The 22,480-nt window shown below is 40.7% G+C and overlaps 1 protein-coding gene across 8 annotated transcripts in view; it reads left to right on the top strand.

Annotated features, from left to right (window-relative positions):
- Nucleotides 1-22,480, top strand: part of dtnbb (dystrobrevin, beta b) — a 53,259-nt gene that overhangs the window by 17,431 nt on the left and 13,348 nt on the right. For 6 of the 8 annotated variants that reach the window (XM_056767422.1, XM_056767424.1, XM_056767421.1 and 3 more), the window contains exons 10-11: nucleotides 5,727-5,851; nucleotides 17,507-17,581. In XM_056767422.1, coding sequence (XP_056623400.1) covers nucleotides 5,727-5,851; nucleotides 17,507-17,581 — 200 coding nt within the window. The remainder of the gene's footprint in view (nucleotides 1-5,726; nucleotides 5,852-17,506; nucleotides 17,582-22,480) is intronic. The other 2 variants (XM_056767427.1, XM_056767426.1) reach the window with 1 other exon arrangement.

The following is a 22,480-nucleotide window of genomic DNA, read 5'->3' as shown; positions in this document are numbered from 1 at the left end:
ATACAGCGCATGCATGCGTCACGGACTGCTCTATGCATGGTACATGCAGTGACGCATGCATCGCGGACATGCGGAATGGTCTGCACTATGCACAACGCATTCAGCTCGTGCATGCGTCAACTGACTGCTCTATGCATGGTACATGCAGTGACGCATGCATCACGCACATGCAAAATGGTCTGCACTATGCACAACGCATTCAGCGTCGCATGCAGCTCGTGCATGCGTCACGGACTGCTCTATGCATGGTACATGCAGTGACGCATGCATCGCGCACATGCGTTATGGTCTGCTCTATGCACCACGTAGATTCCGGCCCGTCGGAGTAAATGAAAATGTATTATACACCCAATCACAAAATGAACCACACAGCCTTTGCTATATACCCCTCAACAGCCTTGTTAATTTCAGGAATGGGGGAGGGTGAATTTTTCGGGAAAGGTGTAGAGCTTTGGACCTTTGGGGGATACCTCTGGGGCTTCTTGAGAACACGAATCTAGAACTTCAAGATCCTGCGGCCTTTCGTTTCACTACGGAAGGCCTTCCACCCGTCACCTATCCAATACGTTTTTGATAGGGGGTTCGTGAACAGGCACCCTAATTAGACCTTTGAGGACAAACTGAGCGTTCTACAAGTTGTTGCTAACATATGAGTGTCTAATGAAGTGCACTGACGGAATAATGCGGTAGTTGATGCATTTAAACGAACATAATGGCACATTTTTGCTAATAAGTGGGTTGTCCACCAACTGAATACACGTGGCCCATACATATAAATTGCTCGAGGAACTTTCCCGCAAGGCCGCCGGATGGTCCGACGATCCCAAAACTTCACGTGCACTTGCGTCCCGGTCCCCCGAGAGACATACCGAAAGGCCAAAACTCTTGGTCATCCAGAAGTATTTTATAACCTTTTTGATGTAAATTAAAAAGCCCATTGATTTCAATGGCAGAGACTTAGAAGCGAGGCTTGTTTTAGCTATGTACTCATCCACTTTTAAACCCTTTAATAAGAAGCCACGGACTCGAAAATGCAGGGCCTGATTTGGGGGTCCGTGTCAGTGGTCACTGCAAAGGCTCGATGTCCTCTGACCTTAGGATTCTTGTTTTCTGGACCTTTGTTTACACCCTGACCTTTGACATATAAGACACCCGATTTTATGTCAAAACTGAACATTTTACGAGTCGTTACCTAACCTGTGTGTGTCTAAAACAGTGTTCTCACTGAATAGTGTTGTATCTGACACCCAAAAATCAATATTTACACTTTAAATATTGTTAAAAAGCATTATTTCCACCAACCTACTACACGTGGTCCACTCACACAAACCACATGTGGACAGGCAATGCAAACATACTAGAAAATGGATGCGTTTTCTAGTTAGAACAGACTGGAAAATGGATTGCTTTTTAACAATGTTTTAAATGTATATATTCATTTCTAGGTGTCAGAAACAACACGATTCATTGAGAACCCTCTTTTAGACACACATATGTTAGAAACACCTCGTAGAATGATGAGTTTGTATCTATTACGATGTATATGATGTTGTCCACGTGCAGTTTATCGAATGGGCCACGAATAAATGCTTGGTGGACATTGCACAGAATGGGCATTTAAAACGTGTAAATATTAATATATTTTTTTTAAAAACACATTTCTCGATTGCCACGCCCCCTCAGACAAACATATGTCAGCCCCGAGTGGCAGAACGCAGGTTCTGGTAAAAGTAGTTGGAAAGCGGACAAAAAGTGGTTTGGTGGTCGGGGGCGTGGCCATGGAGTGGTCAGCGGGGTCGAAGGTCAAATCGATACCCATAGTTGATCAGTGGACAAATAGTTGTTTCGTGGACACTGGCACCAATGGGCAGTAAGCTGGCAGCCGACACCCATGCAAACAATTGAGTCGTGGAACTCATATAATGTTGGAGGACAAGCGGGTAAGCCGAAGTGCATGGGATAAACCTGTGAGGTACGCATATGATGTTCGTGGACAGGGGTCTTTGGGGTCTTCGAGGGGTGCCATGGCGCGAGGGCGCCCCAAGTGGTGTCCCCACACCCCCTATCCGTGGCCAGCAGATTAAAAAGTGGTCTTACCACAGGGTAAGGTGAAATCACCCACTTCCCATTTAGATAACTGCTACGTGTCAGGCTTTTTCACACTACGATCCAACGCAAGACTGTGCGTCAAATGGCTGGCATTTTCAAGAGGCTTTTTTCCACGAACCCACTATTTTTGCTTCCTGAAGGCATTCTTCTTTTATGGCAGGCAGGCTGGCTTTGTTAAAGAGTAAGTAACATATGATTTTTTTTAGGTCCTACTTTGGTTTATGGAGTGTCCAACAACAAGTTTATATACATAGAAGGTAATAAACAAAAAGGAATGGCATGTCCCTCAACACAGAGTCCATGAGGCGCTGAAACGTCTGCGCTGCACCCTTGAGGCCGAAAGGCATCCGAAGGAATTCAAAAAGGCCAAAGGGTGTGATGACTGCTGTCTTTGGGACATCCTGTGGATGGACAGGCACCTGGTGGTAACCACGCACCAGGTCCACCTTGGAAAAGACTGGCAAAAGTGGCACCAGCTAGGTGAGCGGAGAAATCCTGTATGTGCGGCACTGGGTACCGGTCGGGAGTGGTGGCGTTGTTCAGGCGACGGAAATCACCACAGGGACGCCAACCGCCATCAGCCTTGGTCACCATGTGTAGGGGGGAGGCCCATGGGCTGTTAGAGCGGCGCACGATGCCGAGATGCTCCATGGTAGCGAACTCCTCCCTGGCTATCGCAAGCTTGGCAGAGTCGAGGCGCCGGGCCCGTGCATAGACTGGGGGGCCAACAGTGGTGATGTAGTGCTCCACGCCATGCTTAGCCACCGCCGATGAAAAAGTGGGCGTGGTGATATCAGGGAACTCAGATAGCAGGCGTTGATACAAGTCCCCGGTGGCAAGCGTGTTCGACAGACAAAGCGCCCCCACCCCTCCAAGCGTGCAGGGGTATGAAGCAAAAGACAGGGCGTCGATTAGGCGGCAGTTTGTAACATCCACCAACAGTCTGTAAGCGCAAAGGAAATCTGCCCCCAGGAGTGACGTAGACACGGCGGCCATTACAAAATCCCAGCCAAAACGCCGCCCGCCGAAACACACTTCCACATACCTTGTACCATAGGTACGAATGGGTGTGCCGTTGGCAGCGTCCATCGGGGGGCCGTGCCCGCCAACCATAGTGTCCACAGCTGTCGCGGGCAGGATGCTGCGTTGAGCCCCTGAATCAACCAGCAGCCGCCGGCCAGACAAGGTGTCAGTGATGAATAACAGCTTGCAGTCACGGCCAGCGCCCATAGCTGTTAATGAGCGCCAGCCCTGGCTTTTCCCTGGGCTCTGAAACTGCAAGTTTGGCGACACTGCTTGGCTTTGGCCCCAAACCTGGAATGGTAATAACACCAACCGTCCTCACGCTGTGGTCGGGCCGTCACGGCAGCTGCAGTGTCCAGGTCATCCTCCGTGGGGCCACGCGGGGCAGCGGTGTGCTGGGGAGGCAACAGCGCATGGACAAACTGCTGCCGGTTGGCGAGAAAAATCCTGTCTGCCTCCACAGCCAGCGCCCGGTAGTCTCTCGAGGAAGGGAGGGTGGAACTGGCCAGCGCGGTGCGCACAGGTACTGGGAGCTGCCGCAGAAAAATGTGTGCGAAAAGGAAAGAAGGATCCGCGGCGCCCAGCACAGCTAGCATCCTCTCCATTAACTCGGACGGCTTGCTGTCGCCAAGGCCGTTCAGAGACAGCAGGCGGTCTGCTTTCTCCAGCTCCGACAGTTCAAAAAGTTTCAAGAGGAATGTTTTGAGTGCGTCGTATTTCCGGTCAACCGGAGGAGCCTCTAACAGCGCCATAGCCCTGGCTGTGGTCGAGGCATCCAGTGCTGCTACCACGTGGAAATATTTCGTAACGTCCTGCGTTATTCCTCTCAGCTGAAACTGAGCTTCGATATGCTGAAACCACGGCCGTGGGTTGTGCTGCCAGAAGTCCGGTAATTTTACAGTGGCGGCGCAGGTAGCACCAACGTTAGCAGCGCCGCTAGCAGCGCCGCTAGCAGCAGCATTTTCACTACCTTCGTGTTGTGACATAAGTCAGCCGTATCCTACAAGCGTCGGGGTCACCAAATGTGGAGTACAAGAAATGAGGAGACTAGAGACGAAGTTGCGTCGAGTCCGCTTAGTATCCACTTTAATATCTCTCACTCCGAACAGCGAGTGAGATCAAAAACAACAACACACGTAAAAACCGGAACAACTCTGCACTAACTCCTCCCTCCCTTAAAGGTACAGTACCCTGGTGAATGTCTCATATTAAACATAATACTTGTGGTTCGCCACACAATCATCATTGAAATGATGCGCGCACAGTAAAACCCTGGGGTAACACCTTTGTTGTCTTTTGAAAAATGAATTGTAACCATTGTTTCCTCAGAAGTTCTTCCTTTGGTAGTTTAAATAAGACGCACTTAGTTTCAAAACATAGAACACAGGTTCTAGACATGATGCACACGCATCACAAACAAGCGACAGTATTTGTGGGAGGAGAGTGAAGTTTTCGCGCCAGTCCAAGCAAAACGTAGGCGGGGACTATTTCTGGTGACGTAGATACGCGCCGGTTAGAGACTCGGACTAAGACACGTCTCGTTTGCATGATTTGGATTCGACTTCCTTTTTTCCAAGCCAATGACTTTGTTATTTATTAACCTACGGACTTACAACTTGGCAGACTGCTTACTTACCTACTGTCCCTGTGTATTTATATATCTTATCTTATGTTTGACATATCATTTTGTACTGTTAAAGTATGGAAAACATATGTGCTTTGCTGTAGCAAAAGAAAATAGATCTAGGTTGCAACCATTTGACATCACAGATTTTGACCAAAAATTTTACTTTTTCAAAGTTTATGAATACTGTGACAGGTACACAGTTTTTTTATTTCACATTTATAAGGTCAAGGCCATTGTTAATATCTTAAGTCATACATCTCTCTATACCCAAGGTTCCTTTTAAGGCTAACTAATTTTAATAAAAGGAAAAAAAACTTTCATTTTGAGGAGTGCGTCATGAAAATTATGAATAGTTCTTATAATATATAATATTAGTAATATATTATTGCATCATTTGTTTTTCTCTCTCTGCTGTGTGTGCAGTGCATAGTATATGTATACAATGCTGATTTTCTGTAAACACAGCCAGATGGTAAAAATTAATCAAATTTGCTGAAATGTTTAGTATACAACAGGGTACTGTATCCCACAATTCTATGAGCTCACCCCTAGTAATGCATTTGAAACAATGCCTTTCACACAGAAACATCAGCACAGATACTAAAAAATATTCTTTAGTGTTTGAAGAGCTCATTTCTTAACAGCTCCATTGATTTGACTTTTAACTAGTGTCCCAGAGCTCAGTCACATCGCTGGATATTACAACTTGGAAAACGATTCCCTCTGCCTCCCAAATCCAATTATAGAGTTTTCCCTATCTTACTACCTCCATAAAGGTTTTATTTTAACCTCAGAGCAAGGATTTTGCTGAATCAAAAATATTTTTATTAACTCTAAATGAAATGATAATAAAATATTCTGGCCGGACAAAAGAAGAAGGTACGTTCATGCTTGTGTGAAGAATGTGGCTATGCAGTAGTTGTTGGGAGTATTATAGCTTTTTGGTCTCGTTCTTCTTATTTTGCAGAAGTCTCCAGCAAAGAAGCTCAGTCATGCCATCAGTAAATCTCTGGGCTGTATGCCGATTGGAGAGTCCCCTCACCCGGTTTTCCCAGAGGCAGCCGAGAGACCACAGGACCTGGTGCACACCACGTAAGTTCAGTCTAGTGCTTCACAACACTCTCTGCACTTCCAGCTCTGGACTGTATGATGACAGATAAACAGATAAACAAGGAAAATATATTATAAGTGGCTTGCCGTCGCAAGTCCTTAAGATTTCCAGATGCATGGGTAGACAGGACAGTTTTTCCTCAATGTGATTACATTTAGCTTACAGTCGAGAGTTTTCATTGTACTCCATTGGCAGGGTGAATAGGACTTGATGCTTTTTACATGGCTACTTGCTGTTTACACAAAATGTTGAGTTTATTTGCCAGTTTTACATACTTTCTTAAGAGGAATAACATTTCCTTTCAGACTTAAAGGTACAGTTTGTAAGAATTGTGCAGTAAAATATCCAAAAGCCACTAGGCCAATGTTATATATTTTTTTCAGCTGAGTTCTTACAATATCTCAAATCAAAATCGCCATTCCAAACAGTGGACCGGGGCCGTTTAGTCGCCTGTCAATGGCGTTGTAAGTTCAAAGTAGGGAAGAAGGGAGGCGGGAACCTGCGAACATTTAATCTACTTTGATAAGAATAAACAAACAATGACACGGAAGTAAAAGACCGGCAGCCACCTCACGGTCGAGTGCCGGCCGCAAGAACATAAACATAAACTAAACACATATGTCTGGGCCAGGTCCTCTTTGGTCAGCAGTCCTGTGCTCGTCCTCTTATGCTCCCGATTTCCTCCATGAGATATGCGGGACTGGTGTGCGCACAGCTGATAACACAACTATCACTCACGCCACAGGCCCCGCCTCCCGTCCCGCCTTCCTCACTACAGGCGTCAAATCCGTGTTACCTTTTTTTACCGCCTTTACTGACGTAGCAACCGCGTGACACTGTCGTAGACAGATGCGGAAGTAGTTTGTACCATCGGTCCGTCTAGCATTATTGCAAATGATGTGGGTATGTTCGAAATAACTTTTACTATGATTGATTTGAACACTTAAAAAAGCGCAGTGTTATCACACCATGGAATTAGACAATTACTGTAACATCTATGACTAACAATTTAGTTTTAAACCTTACATTACTCAGGTCTAATTCATTCAAATATGACAAACATGCGATTTGGTTTAATCATTTGTAAATATAATTTCATAAATGTTATTAATAAGGCATATTTATATTTTATTTATTATAACTAAGGTTATTTGTTAGGTCAAAGTGAATCGCAGTAACCAAATGCAATGTGTTATTAGTTGTAGCAGATGTAGGAAAACATGTTCTGACTGACCCATCAAAATTATGGTATAACATCAAAAAAAGAAACAGCTAACATGAGCTAACAATAAACTGTATATTTTTAGAGCATTTATTTTATAGAGGACACGGACTACCGATTAGAAATAAAATGATAAAATGGAATTTCATTGAACAATATAATGTAAAATATATATTTTTTAAATGTATAAATAAATAGATACATTTAAAACTGTATATTTAATTAATTGCTTTTAAATTGATCAATTGATTCGTCATTTTATTTCTAATCGGCACTCCCGGTCCTCCATGTTATTTATCTTTGTTCACGTTAGGTCTCTAATGCTAACAGATATAACAAATCTATCTATTAGAAAATGTTGAAATTAACATTACACAAATAATAAATTAAGGTTTTAAATGTAACAAATTCAATTGTATTTGGACACTCTCCTTCACCTGGTGTTGAATGACAAAGTTTGGACATGTCTAGTCTGCACAGTTTAAGGAAGCATTACTGCTCATCATTGTCGAGAATAAAATTCTCATGACAGCAGATCAAGATTTATATTACTTTTTATGACTACTTCATTTAGAGCTTTGTGGGTTCTGATGCAATAATGTCAAAGTTTAATTAGAAGTTTTAAGTACTTAAAGTTTTAAGTTTATACGTGGTCACAAAGTTTATTTAAAATATTCTTTCTAGTACACTATTTTTACCACATTATAAGTCTTCTTGCCCAATAGGTCAATAATCTAAGAGCAGATTTTGAATAGGGAGAAACACTACTGTACATATTCAAATTGCTTTCAGGTCATAATAATTGCAATCACGTCGTCTTGTCTGTAAAATTTCACATTATGTTTCTTATTACTATAGCAAGATTGAGAGCTCATATTGATCTAAAGGTCCGTCATGGGAAAGAAATGTAATTAGAAAATGCCAAGAAGAAAGATATTGTGTGTAAAAAAATATATGGGTGCAGTTTTCTCGTTTGGTGCATTATAAATATCAGGGACTTGAATCAATCTCAGACCTTCACAGAAACCCTGATCTTTAAGTACTTTCATTAACTCACACATGAATTTGAGGATTGATGAAGTCCATAAAGTCACAGTACATATGTGCCCTCCGCTGGAGGAAAAGTTTAGCAGATTTACAATATTCATTTTTTTATCAAGTACCACCAGCGTTATTTGATTATGAACAATATGACGTATCATCAGCTCGGATAATGACTGCAGGCATTTATATTACTATGCGTTTAGTGTTTGAACTGCGGATGAGGGAAATAGATTGCAGAAAAGAAAGGTATTTTGCTGTTGAATGCCGATCCTTAATACCAAGGTATTCCAGGCAAGTTAAATTTGACTCATACTCTAATGTCTTGTTGTTTAAAGGCCCCATTTTTTCCCTGTTTTCAAAGCTTTGATTGGGTTTTTTGGGTGTTAAACAATGGATGTTCATGTTTCTTGTATCAAAACCTACATATTTTACATATGTCAAGTCTATGGTCCACCGCTGTCTCTCTTCTCATGAAACGTCTGGATTTCTTCCAGTTTCTTCAAAGTCCTGCCTTCCGAAACGCTCTGATTGGTTAAGTTGACCAGTGCAGGTGAATTCATAAGCTTTGGCTTTTAGCAATAAACAGTAACAATGGCGTCAACTTCACCTCATCAGTTAACTCATTCGCCACCAGCCTTTTAAAAAAAAAGTCGCCAGCCTACGCCAGGGTTTTTTAACATTTTCACCCAACTTTAATGTCTCACAATAAATTATCAGTAAAGAATATATGGACAAACAAAATGTCAAATGAAAGAACAGAGTCTCAGCTTTTAAACAAGAGAAACTGTATTCTACTATCTTCATTTGTTCGTTTTTTTATCACTCCATAGATGTGGGTAGGTTTCTTCAAAAATGCATCATTTTGATTAAACAGCTGAGAATATTAAAGTTTTTTGTCAAAGATTCCCCCCAGATTCCACTCAGAACAATCATTAAAAACCGCTAAAACATATACGTTCTAGGTTCTGGGATTCTGTAATTTTACCCAAAGGTGTGTAATAGCGCCACTTGCTGTACAACAGTACAAACACTGAATGCCGTAACAACTCGTCTTTGGCAGGGAAACGTTTTTTTTTAAAAGAAGGTAACTCGTCAATGGCGGTGAAAGAGTTAAAAACTTGTGGATCGATCGAAGTGTAACAGAGGACTGCTAGTGCATACACAAAGGTCAATCTTTGTTAGAGATCGTGTTTTTTAATACTATGGCTGGGGAAAAGACACTGGACCGAATGGCTTCAGAACGGTTATCACTAATAACGGAAGCGTTAGTTTTGCCTTTTTATATTGGACCTGAGTTGGATAATAAAACAAGCAGATTGACAAGGAGACTGCAAGCAAGACTTCAGAGGACGTTTCATAGAAGTGATTTAGACAGAGATATGCACACACACACACATACAATATCAGTCTATTACACAGAACAGCTTTCACAGCTGATGTTAAAGTTGTGAAAGCTGTTATTAGAGTTATCTTAGAATGTGTGAAGATGAGTTCTTATTACCCGCTGTAGGACTGTGATGAAAGTGAAAGAAATTTAGCGTGTAGCTCAGTCAAATGTTTACAATCTCTGATAACCGAACACTAGCGGCTCTTTCTCTTTTCTGAGTAATGCTGACATCATGTACCCAGGAAGTAGAGGGCTGTAGTCCAGTTCCAGCCGTTTTCTGTAGTCCTTGAAAAGCGATTTCTTTTAAAGACAATATCTCGCTTGGCATTTAACTTTGAGCTTTATTCTTTTGCAGGTATTATTTATGCTATAATAGCAATTTTAAACACTAACTAAAGTTTGAAAAATGTGATCGTGGGGAATGGCTGCTTTAAAGTCATTGTAAAAAATGTATTTATTTGTTACTACTGCTATTACAAAATCATCAGCACTACAAAAACTCATAATTCTATCTTATCTCTTTAGTTAACATGGTGATTTGGAACACTGAATCTTTTTACTTACAATAGAAACCTATGGCTCAATGAATTTATTGAATATGAAAGTGGGTTTTGCGCTGTTTTTCCGTCATTCCCAAACAGATACGTGCCTCTTGCAGCTAATGGTAAATGGTCTGTGTGTACAATAAAGATGATTTCAGTCAAATAACATCTAATTTACATTTACGGATTTGGCAGACGCTTTTATCCAAAGCGACTTACATTGCAATATCCTATACATTATACATATGTATGTGCAATCCCCTGGGATCGAACCCACAACCTTGTGTAGTTAACGCAATGCTCTTACCACTGAGCTACAGGAAACATTTAAATGTTCACATTTAAACATTTAAATGTTAAATAATGCAAGTGGTGCGTTGTTTCGCTGTAGGACTCGCTGTAGAATAGCATTTTGAGTTGTAGCGGAGCACTGCTGCCAGGTGCTGAATGGTGGCGCTGGTGTGTGTACACTCATGGAAATCAAATGTTAATTTTTACAAACAATGGTGATATGCAGCACGGCTTGGTGCAGTGTACACTGTGTTCGGTGTGTGACCCCCTTGACACTAACTATTGACGCTAACTATCGCCTAGAAAAATAAGTCATCCCTGCAGCACTCTATTTCTCCAAATATTGAGGTGGCAGTCTGGATTAACACCGTTGAAAAACATGTCACTAACATCACACCTGTCCTGTCATAGTGAACCCATTTTGTTTATGCCACATGAAAGTATGCTATAAAAAACAAGACCCTCCAGTGTTGAGAACTCTCCCAGACAGACAGCCTCCTATAGGGACTAAAATAATAGCCAAAGTGCACTGTCATGCTCCAGTGGCGTTTCAGACTTGGCAGAGAATAGCTGCACTAAAACTGATGGATTTTTAAATTTAATGGAAGCAGCTGATAGAACCTGAGGCACATCCCCTTGGGACTGCTGCTCTGCTGATCTCTATAGAGACGTACAAGCTCTTTAAATCAAATGTTTCCCTCGCAGACAATCTCTTTGACCCTTAATGTCTGTAGCAAGAGATGGTGGATGTCTGCCAACAAGACAAGTGAAAATATTTTTAGCCCACAGACTTTTTTGGAATCCTTTTAGGAGTCATCTGGAGTGAATCAATCCTCTGAAAGAGATACGCACAGAGCATCATTCAATTAAAATGTATTTTATATTTACATTCCTGTTTATATTGTAGACAATTTTCACATGCCCATGTAAGAGAAAAACATGCTTTCCTTTTTTTGTTATATTACCAAAATGGAATATTAGCCATTGAATCTTTTCTCCTTTCAGTCTAGGCCATTGTAAATATAGTTCTCAATAGTAATAATGCATTTTAAAGTCAACAAAAGTTTATTTGCACCAAATCAGTTAAAAAGACAGTTTCCTATGTAGATAAATAATAATCGAAGAAGTCTTATTACACAGTCCTCAACATCTAGAAAAGAGCTGCAAATGCCTTTTATATAGTCAGTGTTGGGAAGTCTTTCAAAATTTCCGAGCTTGATTAGAATGTGAAACATTTTCACAGACTGAGAATCTGCAATTTGGCGTCTCCTCTTGTGCCAAAACCTCATGTTGTCTTTTTAACTTTTCAAGTTTGCTGTTTAAGATACTTCTGGAATGTCACAATGACACTTTTATGGACTTTGAGAGATGCTTAATAGAACACATCATATAATCTGTCAAAGTTGCCTGCAGCAAGAAATTAATTTACTATTACATAGAATATAGACGGTTTCAAAGCAACGACATAGACAAACTTCACTGCATATGCGTGCGTTCATGGACTGCTCTTAACTTCAGGTACACATTCGCTAATAATAAAGTGCCTGTCTGTTATTTCTGATAATAAGCAAATAAAATGTTAAATTAAATCAAAGAGTAATCTAAAAATGTGACAACTTGCCCCTGGCTGACTCTATTGGACATCCGTGCTGGGACTGCAGTTAACTTCCGGTCTGTGTTTGGCTAGTGTTTAATAATATAACTAATTATTTAATTATTTAATTTTAAGCTGATATTAATTTATATATATTTTATTGTAAAATTTGTTAAAAAAATGTATATGTGAAGATCTGTTAAGAATCACAAGTGGGAGCCGATAGCCTTGTGGTTAGCGCTACGACAAATGGTGCTAGTACGCTCGGTGCGAACCGAGTTTGAGTCCCACACTGCTTCCTATTGCATTAATAAAGGCAAAAGGCAAAAAATGATGGTAAAATTCAGTAAAATTACGTTTTTTATTTATCTTGACTAAAAAATAATTTTTACACATTTTTAGCATATTTTACCTTTGTCATGCACTTATATTTGTCATTGATTTATCTTTAATGATCTGAGTATTTCATAATTCAGATTATAAATCTTTGTCCCGGAACTTTACATATCAAGCACCTCAAGCATTTCGGGTAGCCAATGGATCGGTGCAAATATTTTCGACTGCTTTTACTACACCTCACATTCGGTCAGCACAGACATAGTGTTGTCTCTGACCTGACATCCATAAACACGATCCAGCACATTCCACTGTCACACGCTGCAGAATCAGAGCTAAGGAAAAACACGTCGCTCAACCCCATGAATCAAACAGACACCGAGAGCGTTTTAAAATGGGACGAATTTCTCTGATGAACTGCTGGGATGATGTTCTGCTGACAGCTGCATATGAGGGCTACAAAAACCTGCTTTTCTGATGTTCTCAGATCTGACAGATGGAGTTCTGCAGGGCGGTCTGAAGCATAGGCAGGCAAGGATGTCTTGGAGTCATTTTCAGTGGATATAAATGAAGCCAAGCGGCGCAGAACATATCGTTTTTTAAATCATCGACAGAATGTTTGTGGGATGTGTGCTGGTAAATACAGCTTTTGTGCTATGGAGTCCGATAAGGCTGTAGATTTTTACTGTAACAACAATATGAAACAACAGGAATGTGACTCATGTCCGAAAAAATAAAAAGCAAGGCAGGGCACACAACACGGATGTTTCACTGCAAATTCGCTGTGTGTGCTCAGGTCTGGATGTCAGATCTTATGCATTGATAACATTAAACTGATACAGCATATTAGATGCTTCATCTTTCTCCATATGTTGTGCTTCATAAAAGTACTTCATTTTTTGATTTTAAGCTAATAAGTGGGGTGGCTGTGAATGACCATTGATGTAATTGATTCTACCTTGAAAAAAGAGGCTAACGCAATTTTTACTTTCCCTCCGAGGGCAAAAAAATGAACATGAATAAATCCACATTCATATTCATGTCTGGGCTTGGTTTGCTCTTCAAAGTCTTAAGAGAGTTTCGTCTTGGTCCAATTGTGTGGTTTGAGATGAATTGAGGGCCACATGGGGCTGATAAATCCAAATGTAGTGGCTGAAAGTGACGGGATGATACCAGTAAGCAGTGAGGTTACCGTTTTATACTTAAGCGATCCGACCAATGCTATGGTTGTAAAAAGTGTTACTCCATATGAACATTGACTGGAGAGAACCACTTAATTTTACCCAAAATACCTTTATAAGTCTGGCATAGAGGGTTGTACTACAATTCCACCCAAGTGAGAATTATTCAGTGACCACCAGAATAATATTTCTGTGAAATGTAAATCTGTAATATAGTGGTTAATTATGATAGTGTTTCTGTTTTGTCTTTACTCATCCAATGCTGATACAACACACTGATGGTGCAGCAAACTGTTGCAATCTCAGGTGACCCCACCAGTTTATAATCTAATGTTTGTGGTGTCTAAAGTTTTAAATGGGGTATGCAATGGTGTTTTATGCATTTTTACTTATTTACAATGTTAAATGTGCGTTTTTCTCATGTTTGAGATGGTCAACTTGTTAAAAAACTAGTTGGATGTAGTATTTCTGTGCGTAAATACACTCCCCCGGCGTTCGTATAGGTTCCCAGTGCTAAAAGATGCCGGACATGAACTGCACGCAATAAGTACAACTGAGACATAGGTCTGTGTTTTGTTGGCAATGGGTGCCCATGTGCTTAATTTAGGCCCCCCATCCTGCGGTTAGTTTCGTTTTAAACGTCACAATCATTTGTCCTTAGACTAAAAAATCTGTCACAGCAAACAGCGCATCCTAATGTGCTCACGTTGTGCTTGTATGCTTGCCTAAAATCCACGGAATGTGCACCTGCAGATCTCAGCGGAATTGAGTGGATTTTAGCCCTTGTCACTGTCAAATTATACACAAACAACGTGAGAGGATAGCTAGTGACAGATTTTTCCGCCTATAATGACAAAATGATTTTAGACGTTTAAAACAAAACTAACCGCAGTGTTCGACTCTGTTCATTAGCAAAACAAAGATATTAAAACACATAATGTATTTACATACATACAGCTAAACTCCAAGTGCTCATTTGGCAAATAACATATAAATATAGAGTAAGTTTAACACTGGCTTTGAATATTCTTTTTAGCCTGTGTACATTTACGTCATCAGACTGTTGATAAATATTACTTACATCGGCAGTTTTGTCTCGTTTAGTTGGTCTCGATCCCTCTTGAGGAACAACTTTGAAGTTAATCCTGTTTGCACTGTCCCAGGTTGATAAAGCACTCCGGCTTGAAGTGATTCGCGCAAACAAGCAGGTTTTTACTTACTCTGATGGATTTCACTAAACATTAAATAAATGCACTCCTGTCTCTTCCGAGGTTGGGACTCTTTGCAGCAACTACATTACATTTTGTATGTTGTCCACAAACTTTAGCCATGGTGTCAGGTACACCGCTGTCGCTTGTGAAAACAACAATGGCAGCACAGCCATGGGTGGAATGGTGTAGATTAGGGGCGGTAACATTATAATAAGAGCCTCCCTCTACCTCACAACAGGCACCGAATCTGAACGGCTCGATTTCTCACATGCTTGCAGGGAAAGGTACACCAAGACAAACTTACTGAGTTCTTGTTTTTCACGTTTTTTGAGTTGGTAGATGCATCGGGGACCCAATTATAGCACTTAAACAGGGAAAAAGTCAGATTTTCATCCGATGAGCCCTTTAAAAGGCTTTAGTTTCACACATACCCAGGTTCTACAGTGTAAAATATGAGAGTTATGTTTCTGTGTGGGCTACATTCTGTAAGGATATTGTGCTGTTAATCAAACCCTCTGCTTGAATATTTGCTATGGATGAATTATGTGGGGTGCTCGGAAACAAAGCTTTGAGGAATCGGGGTATTTTTAGCAAAGAATACTGTACCTTTTTCTGTGGATATGAAATTGTGTGCGACTACAGAGTAGAAGTGCAGGCAGAGATTAGGTTAACCAAGAGAGAGAAAGAGAGAGAGTGAGAGAGAGTGTGTCTGGATCGTCACAGTGTCACATGACTGTCAGGTTTCCTTGGAGACAATAGCAGTGTTGTGCATTGAGATGCTCCTTCAGCTGAGCTGAGAACAGAACTGGCAGCTGGACGGAGCGGTCACTTTTTGCATCTCGTGCTTTGACAGACGGGTGCACTTTATCCTGCGGGAGGTGAGCGAGTTATTGCTTTGAATAGAATGTTCTTAGTCTTTCCTTAAACAACCAATGGATACACATTGTATTTAATGTGTGATTATAGTAAATGTATTGAGGTGTAAGTGTGCTTTTAGAAAGCCATGTGTTTAGATCGGTGCACGCTGTCAGCCATTTCATTAAAGGTTTACGAGAGACGCCACTGCTCGCCTGTCTGGATTGCGATAAGACAGCATTTCTCAAAGCCGTGTGACAAGACGCTAACAGCCACGGGGAAAATTACACGTGGACATCTCTAATGCAAATGTTTCGACCCTCGCGTGCGACCGCTCGCTGCTTTTGTCAGACTTCTGAACTATAAACCAGTATGCTTTTGGATGTTTCTTTTGAGAAATTATATTTGAGAATTTTGGATTGCAGTAAGCAGAATCTCTGATAACAGGGTTACCAGCAAAGCATAAATTATATTATAGAATTTGCAGTGTTGGTGTGCATGAAAATGAAAACAATCCAGACTAGTCCTAGAATTTTTTGTCGTGGATGTAGAGTTTTAGCTGTCAGTTTTTTTTGCGAGTCCAGTTTGTAAAAATTTTTGAAATTTGTGTTATTTTGCTGTTTTCACTGTAAGCAAGAAGTGGTAATAATGCGTTATTTTTAAATGTTTTGGAGTCGTCAAATGTTGTTTACACTTTGTTTATCATCCTGCTCTACATGTACATACTACGTTGTTGCTGTATATTTAGATATTAACCCATAAACTTAAACTATGTACATGTAGTTAACAGCATTTTGTTGTTTTAGTACTCTTAAGTATTGCAAAGTGATGTGACAGAAGTAGCTTTTAGTATTTGGGCAATTCCAGCGTTACGGATGTAACATTTTGAGTCAAAATTTTAGTTCTTAGAGAATGTAATTAACACCAATATATTGAATCATCTGTTTATATTTTACATAACCCCTGAGGATAGAGTCCAGACATGAGAAAATGCACAATTTTTTTTATTTCAAAAGAGCGTGGAATTTTTGTGATATGGATGTGATAAAAAGTATGCACATTTTTGAGAGACAGCATACTTCGTAGGATGTCTGTGAAAAAAAATGTATGTTTATTTTAATTTTCATGTGCCCATTTATGTGGAAAATGGCCTGTTATGGATGTGACAATTCATTTACTTGACAATAATGCATTAAAATTTAAAAACAATCTTTAAAATTCAGATGGGAATCTAAACCAGCTAATATTAACATCTGACCAATCAGTATGATAAAAAACCTTTGGTAGAAACTAGATTTTTTATCTTAAGGTTGACATTTGCATGGAATCGGCCATTTACACATTTTTAAAAAGCTATACTTATTTTGTGTAATTTTGTTAAGGCAGATAAAGCATTGTCTTCGGTAATTGTCTACAAAGTCTTAAAGCATTATCATCTATATATCATAATACATCTTGTTATTGATCAAAATGGACAAAATAATCGACATGTATTGCATCGTAAGAGCACACGCTGTAAAAGAAATTGAAATTTCGAATTGTCTTATGAATTTAAGAAATTCCAGGAGACAGTGTTCAGTGCTCATGTTCAGAGATGTATTGTTAGTTGGCGGTGTATGTACATCATAACTGTTTGGCATCAGGTCCAGATAATTCCTGTGGCTTTGTTTACTCACACAATTTACTTTCTGCAATGTCACTCGCTCCCGTTCCACTCAACCTTTTCCCATTTCTCCAGCTTTAATTAGAATTCTTCTAAACTCTTTTTCTTCCTGATAATCTAATTAAATTTGGGCAAATAGCATTAAATTAAAACGTCTGCCTCTAAAAAGCGATTATGATGGGATTTTGGTGGGGTTTAATGTAGGCAAAAATAGCAAAATTTTGTCGGTTTGACACCTCCTGTGTGAACATCCCTGAGTGGCATTTGTAGCTTTATAGATGTGCTTGACTCAAACTCTGTAATTTTGCAGTTGGCTGAGGCCAGTGCCCAACAACATGAATGATACCATTCTCATTTCCTCTGGGGCGCCCGCGCCTTCCACAAGGTAAGAGCTTCACACAGGCTCTGTCTGCATGCTACGTGTGTGTGTTTTTAAGCCCCTCCACTTAAGCCGGTTATCTAAAATGGTTTGTTTTGAAATTATTTCGCGTAATTCATTCAGACGAGAGGAACGTCGGGGCATCTTTCTGGAGGCTGAAAAAATAGGTGTCATGTTTATGGCATCACTTCAGAATTAAGCGGAATATTTGCCTTTCAAAGGCAGAAGACTAAAGGCATTGAATCGAGAAATTACCCTTCTGTCTTCGAACCCTCTGTGTGTCTCAGGCTGGGCTGCAGCCCAAGGTGATCCTGAAGATAAACTCATAGGGAATGGAAGCCTTATCTAAATGAAGGTGGTAGGGCGTTATTTTTTTGCTGTGGTTCTAAAACAAATAGCTTTGTTTGTAGACGGCATCTGACCTTTCAAGTGCAATTTTAAAGTCAACATGAACTTTAAATTGATTTGTTTCCTAATAGACCATCCTGATTCTGTTGTGCATGATTCATCATAATCCAAATAAACATTTGTCTTTGTAATCAAAATTTCTGAAATTGCTCCACCTCTGAAATTGCTTTCTTGACTGTTGTGACTCAGGCCAGAAATAATCATCATCCAATGGATATAAGTTATGGATCTGTTGCCCTAGGCCGCTATTTAAAACCGTTAATGCAGCTTTTCTAAAATAAAATATGTCATACTGTTGTTTTTAACGGTTAGCAGAACATTAGAAAATATATTTAGAATTGCCATTGGGATATGTCAAGATGCTTTTGAACATTTAGCTTCCTCATCTCTGGTGAAAAACCGTAGGAGTAGCTCACTGAAATATGAAAATCTCTCAAAATTGAATCACTCCCGTGCCGGCCTACATGTGACTCCCTTCATTTTCAATCGTCAGCAGTCATGTTATCTTCTTGTTCAGGGCGAAGCTCTAAAAAGCACATTTTTAAGTAATCCAAGTGACTTCAGTGGGTCAATTAATGTCTTCTAAATGTATGTGAGGGCTTTTTTAGTGACTTGCATGTTGGGTCAAATTTGTGTTGTCTCTAAAGAGAAGGTTCATCCCAGAATGAAAATTATGTCATTATTTACTCACCTTTTTATCATTTCAAACCTATATAACTTTATTTCTTCTGCAGAACACAAAAGAAGATATTTTGAAAAATGTTGGTAACCGTATAACGGCGGTACATACATTATATTGTTTTGTCTTTTCTGGAAGAAAGTAATTCATTCAGCTAGGTTTGAAATGACAAGAGGGCGAGTAAATGATGACAGAATTTTCATTTTGGGGTGAACTATCCCTTTCACATCAATTTCAGTATTTCAAGATGAGCTCTGGCACAAACATTTCATCACGTTCTTCATTAGATCCATCATTCCTCCTTTATTTACAGTAGCTGCCAAAGCAGCCCTGTCCGCCTGTGATGCTGTCCGCCTTCATTCCATCACATATTGGAAATAAAGCTGTTACATTTGTTGTCATTGTGTCATGCCTCCGACAGCTCGTATTATAGAGTAAATGCAAAAAATACTTACTGTTCCTCATAGCGTCGCAAGTCGTGACAGCTAACCGCTGTAATAGACCGGATGTGACACGTTTTGCAGGGGAAGAGTTTGCTTATGTAAATATGCTCTCAATTTAGCCCAGTGACGAGAGGGGAACAGTGGACGGGTAAACACCTCATCCTGCACGAAGCTCCTGACTTCCTGACTAATGATCAGAGTCAGCTAAAGAAACCCTACTAGACCTTGGGCGATCGAGATGCCACGCATTTAAATCAGGCCAGTGGTCGGGGGAAAATGTCTGCGCCACATGTTTTATTTCTGTTTTCGTCAATGACGTTCAACTGGTTATGAAATCGAAGACACAGACTCTTTCTGTCTCTCTGCTTGAACCTTTGACGCAACATCAAGGTCTTAGAATCGTGCACTGTTTTTGAAAGAATGATGTTAAGTGCTGGTAATGGGAATTTGCTGGGGGAGCCAAAAATGTATGCACTATTATAAAACACTTTGTTCTCATCTCCACCGTTGTTTACTGGAAACTGCCGAAAATATATATTTGTTTTGGCAAGGATGGAGTTGTCTGGGATACAAGGAGTACTCTTAAGCACTCTTTTGTAATTATGTTCGGTACGAATGGTCGCTATCAATTACGTCTACTACTTGTGACAATAGGTCCTTTTCACAATGACATCATTCAACTTCCGCCTTTTCGCAAAGCAGTGTATCATAACTTAAGTTTTGCAACAAACAAGAAGAAGAAGAACTTCCGTTTTGCCGTCCCACTAGAATTTAACAACAGTGACTGAAAATACAAGTGGTCAAGACATCGGTAAGATTATTATTGTGTTTAGTATCAGGCATGTTAATATTTTGTGACGTTATTGAATGACAGAACACTTATTCAAGTACTTATCTGAACACCTTCGCTATCGCAAAAAGAAAACAAAACACTTACCTCCATAATCAAACAGGTACTGTTCAATAAAGAATTCTCATCCTTTATCTGGCTTTGATCTTTTCTTTAGCGAAAATTTGTCTGCAAGACGTTGTACATTGCGAAGCGCTAGCAGAAGTAACAATACACTGCTTCGTGGCCGAACGAAAGATGCGTGGCGTCATGTGAATAGGGCATATTTCAAAACTGTTGTGTTAAGACAACGATCTGACCTTACCTTACTTAATGTTGTCCTGTTTCTTTTATGCATTTAACACAACACCAACACAAAATTACTCAATGAGCCCTATTTTAACGATCTAAGCACATGGTCTAAAGCGCATGGCGCAAGTGTGAGTTTCCAAATCCACTTTTGCTAGTTTAAATTCCCTGTGAACAGAAAGTTGCGATAGTTTTTACTTACGTATTCTGGCACATTTCCGAGTGAAAAGGAATTTCACTATGTTGCTATGTTGTCTGGGGCTATATGCCCCTGTTAGGGTCTCCCAAGGCAAACAGGTCCTAGGTGACGGGTCAGTCAAAAAACCCTTATGATGACCACAAATTCAACGACCGTGATGTATCGAAGGCACTGTACGACCGGAGCAGGAGCTTGGTTTGCATTGCCGGCAGTAAGTCAGACTTGTTCCCGGTGCGGGTTGGACTCCGGCAGGGCTGCCCTTTGTCGCCGGTTCTGTTCATAATTTTTATGGACAGAATTTCTAGGCGCAGCCAGGGGCCGGAGGGTGTCGGGTTTGGGGACCACACGATTTCATCTCTGCTCTTTTCGGATGATGTTGTCATGCTGGCCCCATCAGACCATGACGTTCAGCATGCACTGGGATCGTTTGCAGCCGAGTGTGAAGTGGCTGGGATGAGAATCAGCACCTCCAAATCCGAGGCCATGTTTCTCAGTCGGAAAAGGGTGGCTTTCTCACTTCAGGTTGGTGGTTCCTGCCTCAAGTGGAGGAGTTCAAGTATCTTGGGGTCGTGTTCACGAGTGAGGGAAGGATGGAACGGGAGATTGACAGATGGATCGGTGCAGCGTCTGCAGTAATGCGGTCACTGTACCGGTCGGTCGTGGTGAAGAAGGAGCTGAGCTGCAAGGCGAAGCTCTCGATTTACCGGTCAATCTACGTTCCTACTCTCACCTATGGTCATGAGCTGTGGGTTATGACCGAAAGGACAAGATCCCGGATACAGGTGGCCGAAATGAGCTTTCTCCAAAGGGTGGCTGGGCGATCCCTTAGAGATAGGGTGAGAAGCTCGGTCACTCGGGAGGAGTTCAGAGTAGAGCCGCTGCTCCTCCACATCGAGGTGGGGCCAGCTGAGGTGGCTCGGGCATCTTTTCCGAATGCCTCCTGGACGCCTTCCTGGGAAGGTGTTCCGGGCATGTCCCACCTGGAGGGACTATGTCTCCCGGCTGGCCTTGGAACGCATCGGTGTCCTCCCGGGAGGGCTGGAGTAAGTGTCTAGGGAGAGCGAAGTCTGGGCATCCCTGCTTAGACTGCTGCCCCCGCGACCCGGCCCCGGATGAAGCGGAAGAAAATGGATGGATGGAAAAGGAATTTCAAAGGAGAAAATTATTGGGTGTGGCTTGTGTTTTCCCTGCAAATTGATTGGATGTGTTAAAACAGCCGTTGCATTTTGAAATTAATCTGGCAGCAGACTGACAGTTGAAGGGGAGGAGTTAACGGATGCTCCGGCTAAACCGTCTAGTTTATTTCAGGGCTCGAAAGTGCATTTTCAGATTGTAACTGAAGATTATGAGGGTTCATGATTTGTAAAAAGAAAATTACCCACATTGATAAGCTATTTACTATAAACGCTGCAATATTTCACTAAGAAATAAGAACTATAATTTTTTATTTCACTGGGACTTTAAGGACGAGAAAAACTGTCAGCGCAACAGGTGCTTAGTCTAAAAGGGATTTCCTTTCTCTTAATGAATCATGGGTGTGGATTGGGCAAAACGTGCAGTAAACCAATCAGAGTCTCATCTCCCATTCCCTTTAAGAGCAGGTTGCTTTTTACACATAGGAATTTGCAAGAGCAGGCTTCTCCAGATAGGAAACATATCTGCTTGTGTGCAAGGTTATAGCGCACGAGCAGACCATCTATAGGACAAGCCAGATGTTTTATCCTAATGTACACAATACTAATCATTTGCATTCTGGTCCATTTATTTGTAATTTTTGGCATGTTTGTGTGATGATGCGCTTTCCTCTGTGTGAAATAATCAGAATATGCTTATAGGCGCTGTGCACTCGCCTATAGACTCATATTATTAAAGCAGACTTTAAATAACCAAAAACATATTGCTCACATAAATATGCACACATAAATGTATACATATTTATAAAATATTTACATGCATTATGTATATTTACCAATAATATAAAGTGTTCATACATTTTTATATTCTTCTTACATACATTAATGTATGTGTATGCGTTAAG

This window comes from Triplophysa dalaica, chromosome 15 (genome assembly GCF_015846415.1).
Source record: "Triplophysa dalaica isolate WHDGS20190420 chromosome 15, ASM1584641v1, whole genome shotgun sequence".
NCBI lineage: Eukaryota > Metazoa > Chordata > Actinopteri > Cypriniformes > Nemacheilidae > Triplophysa > Triplophysa dalaica.
This window is presented reverse-complemented; position numbering and strand designations above follow the sequence as displayed.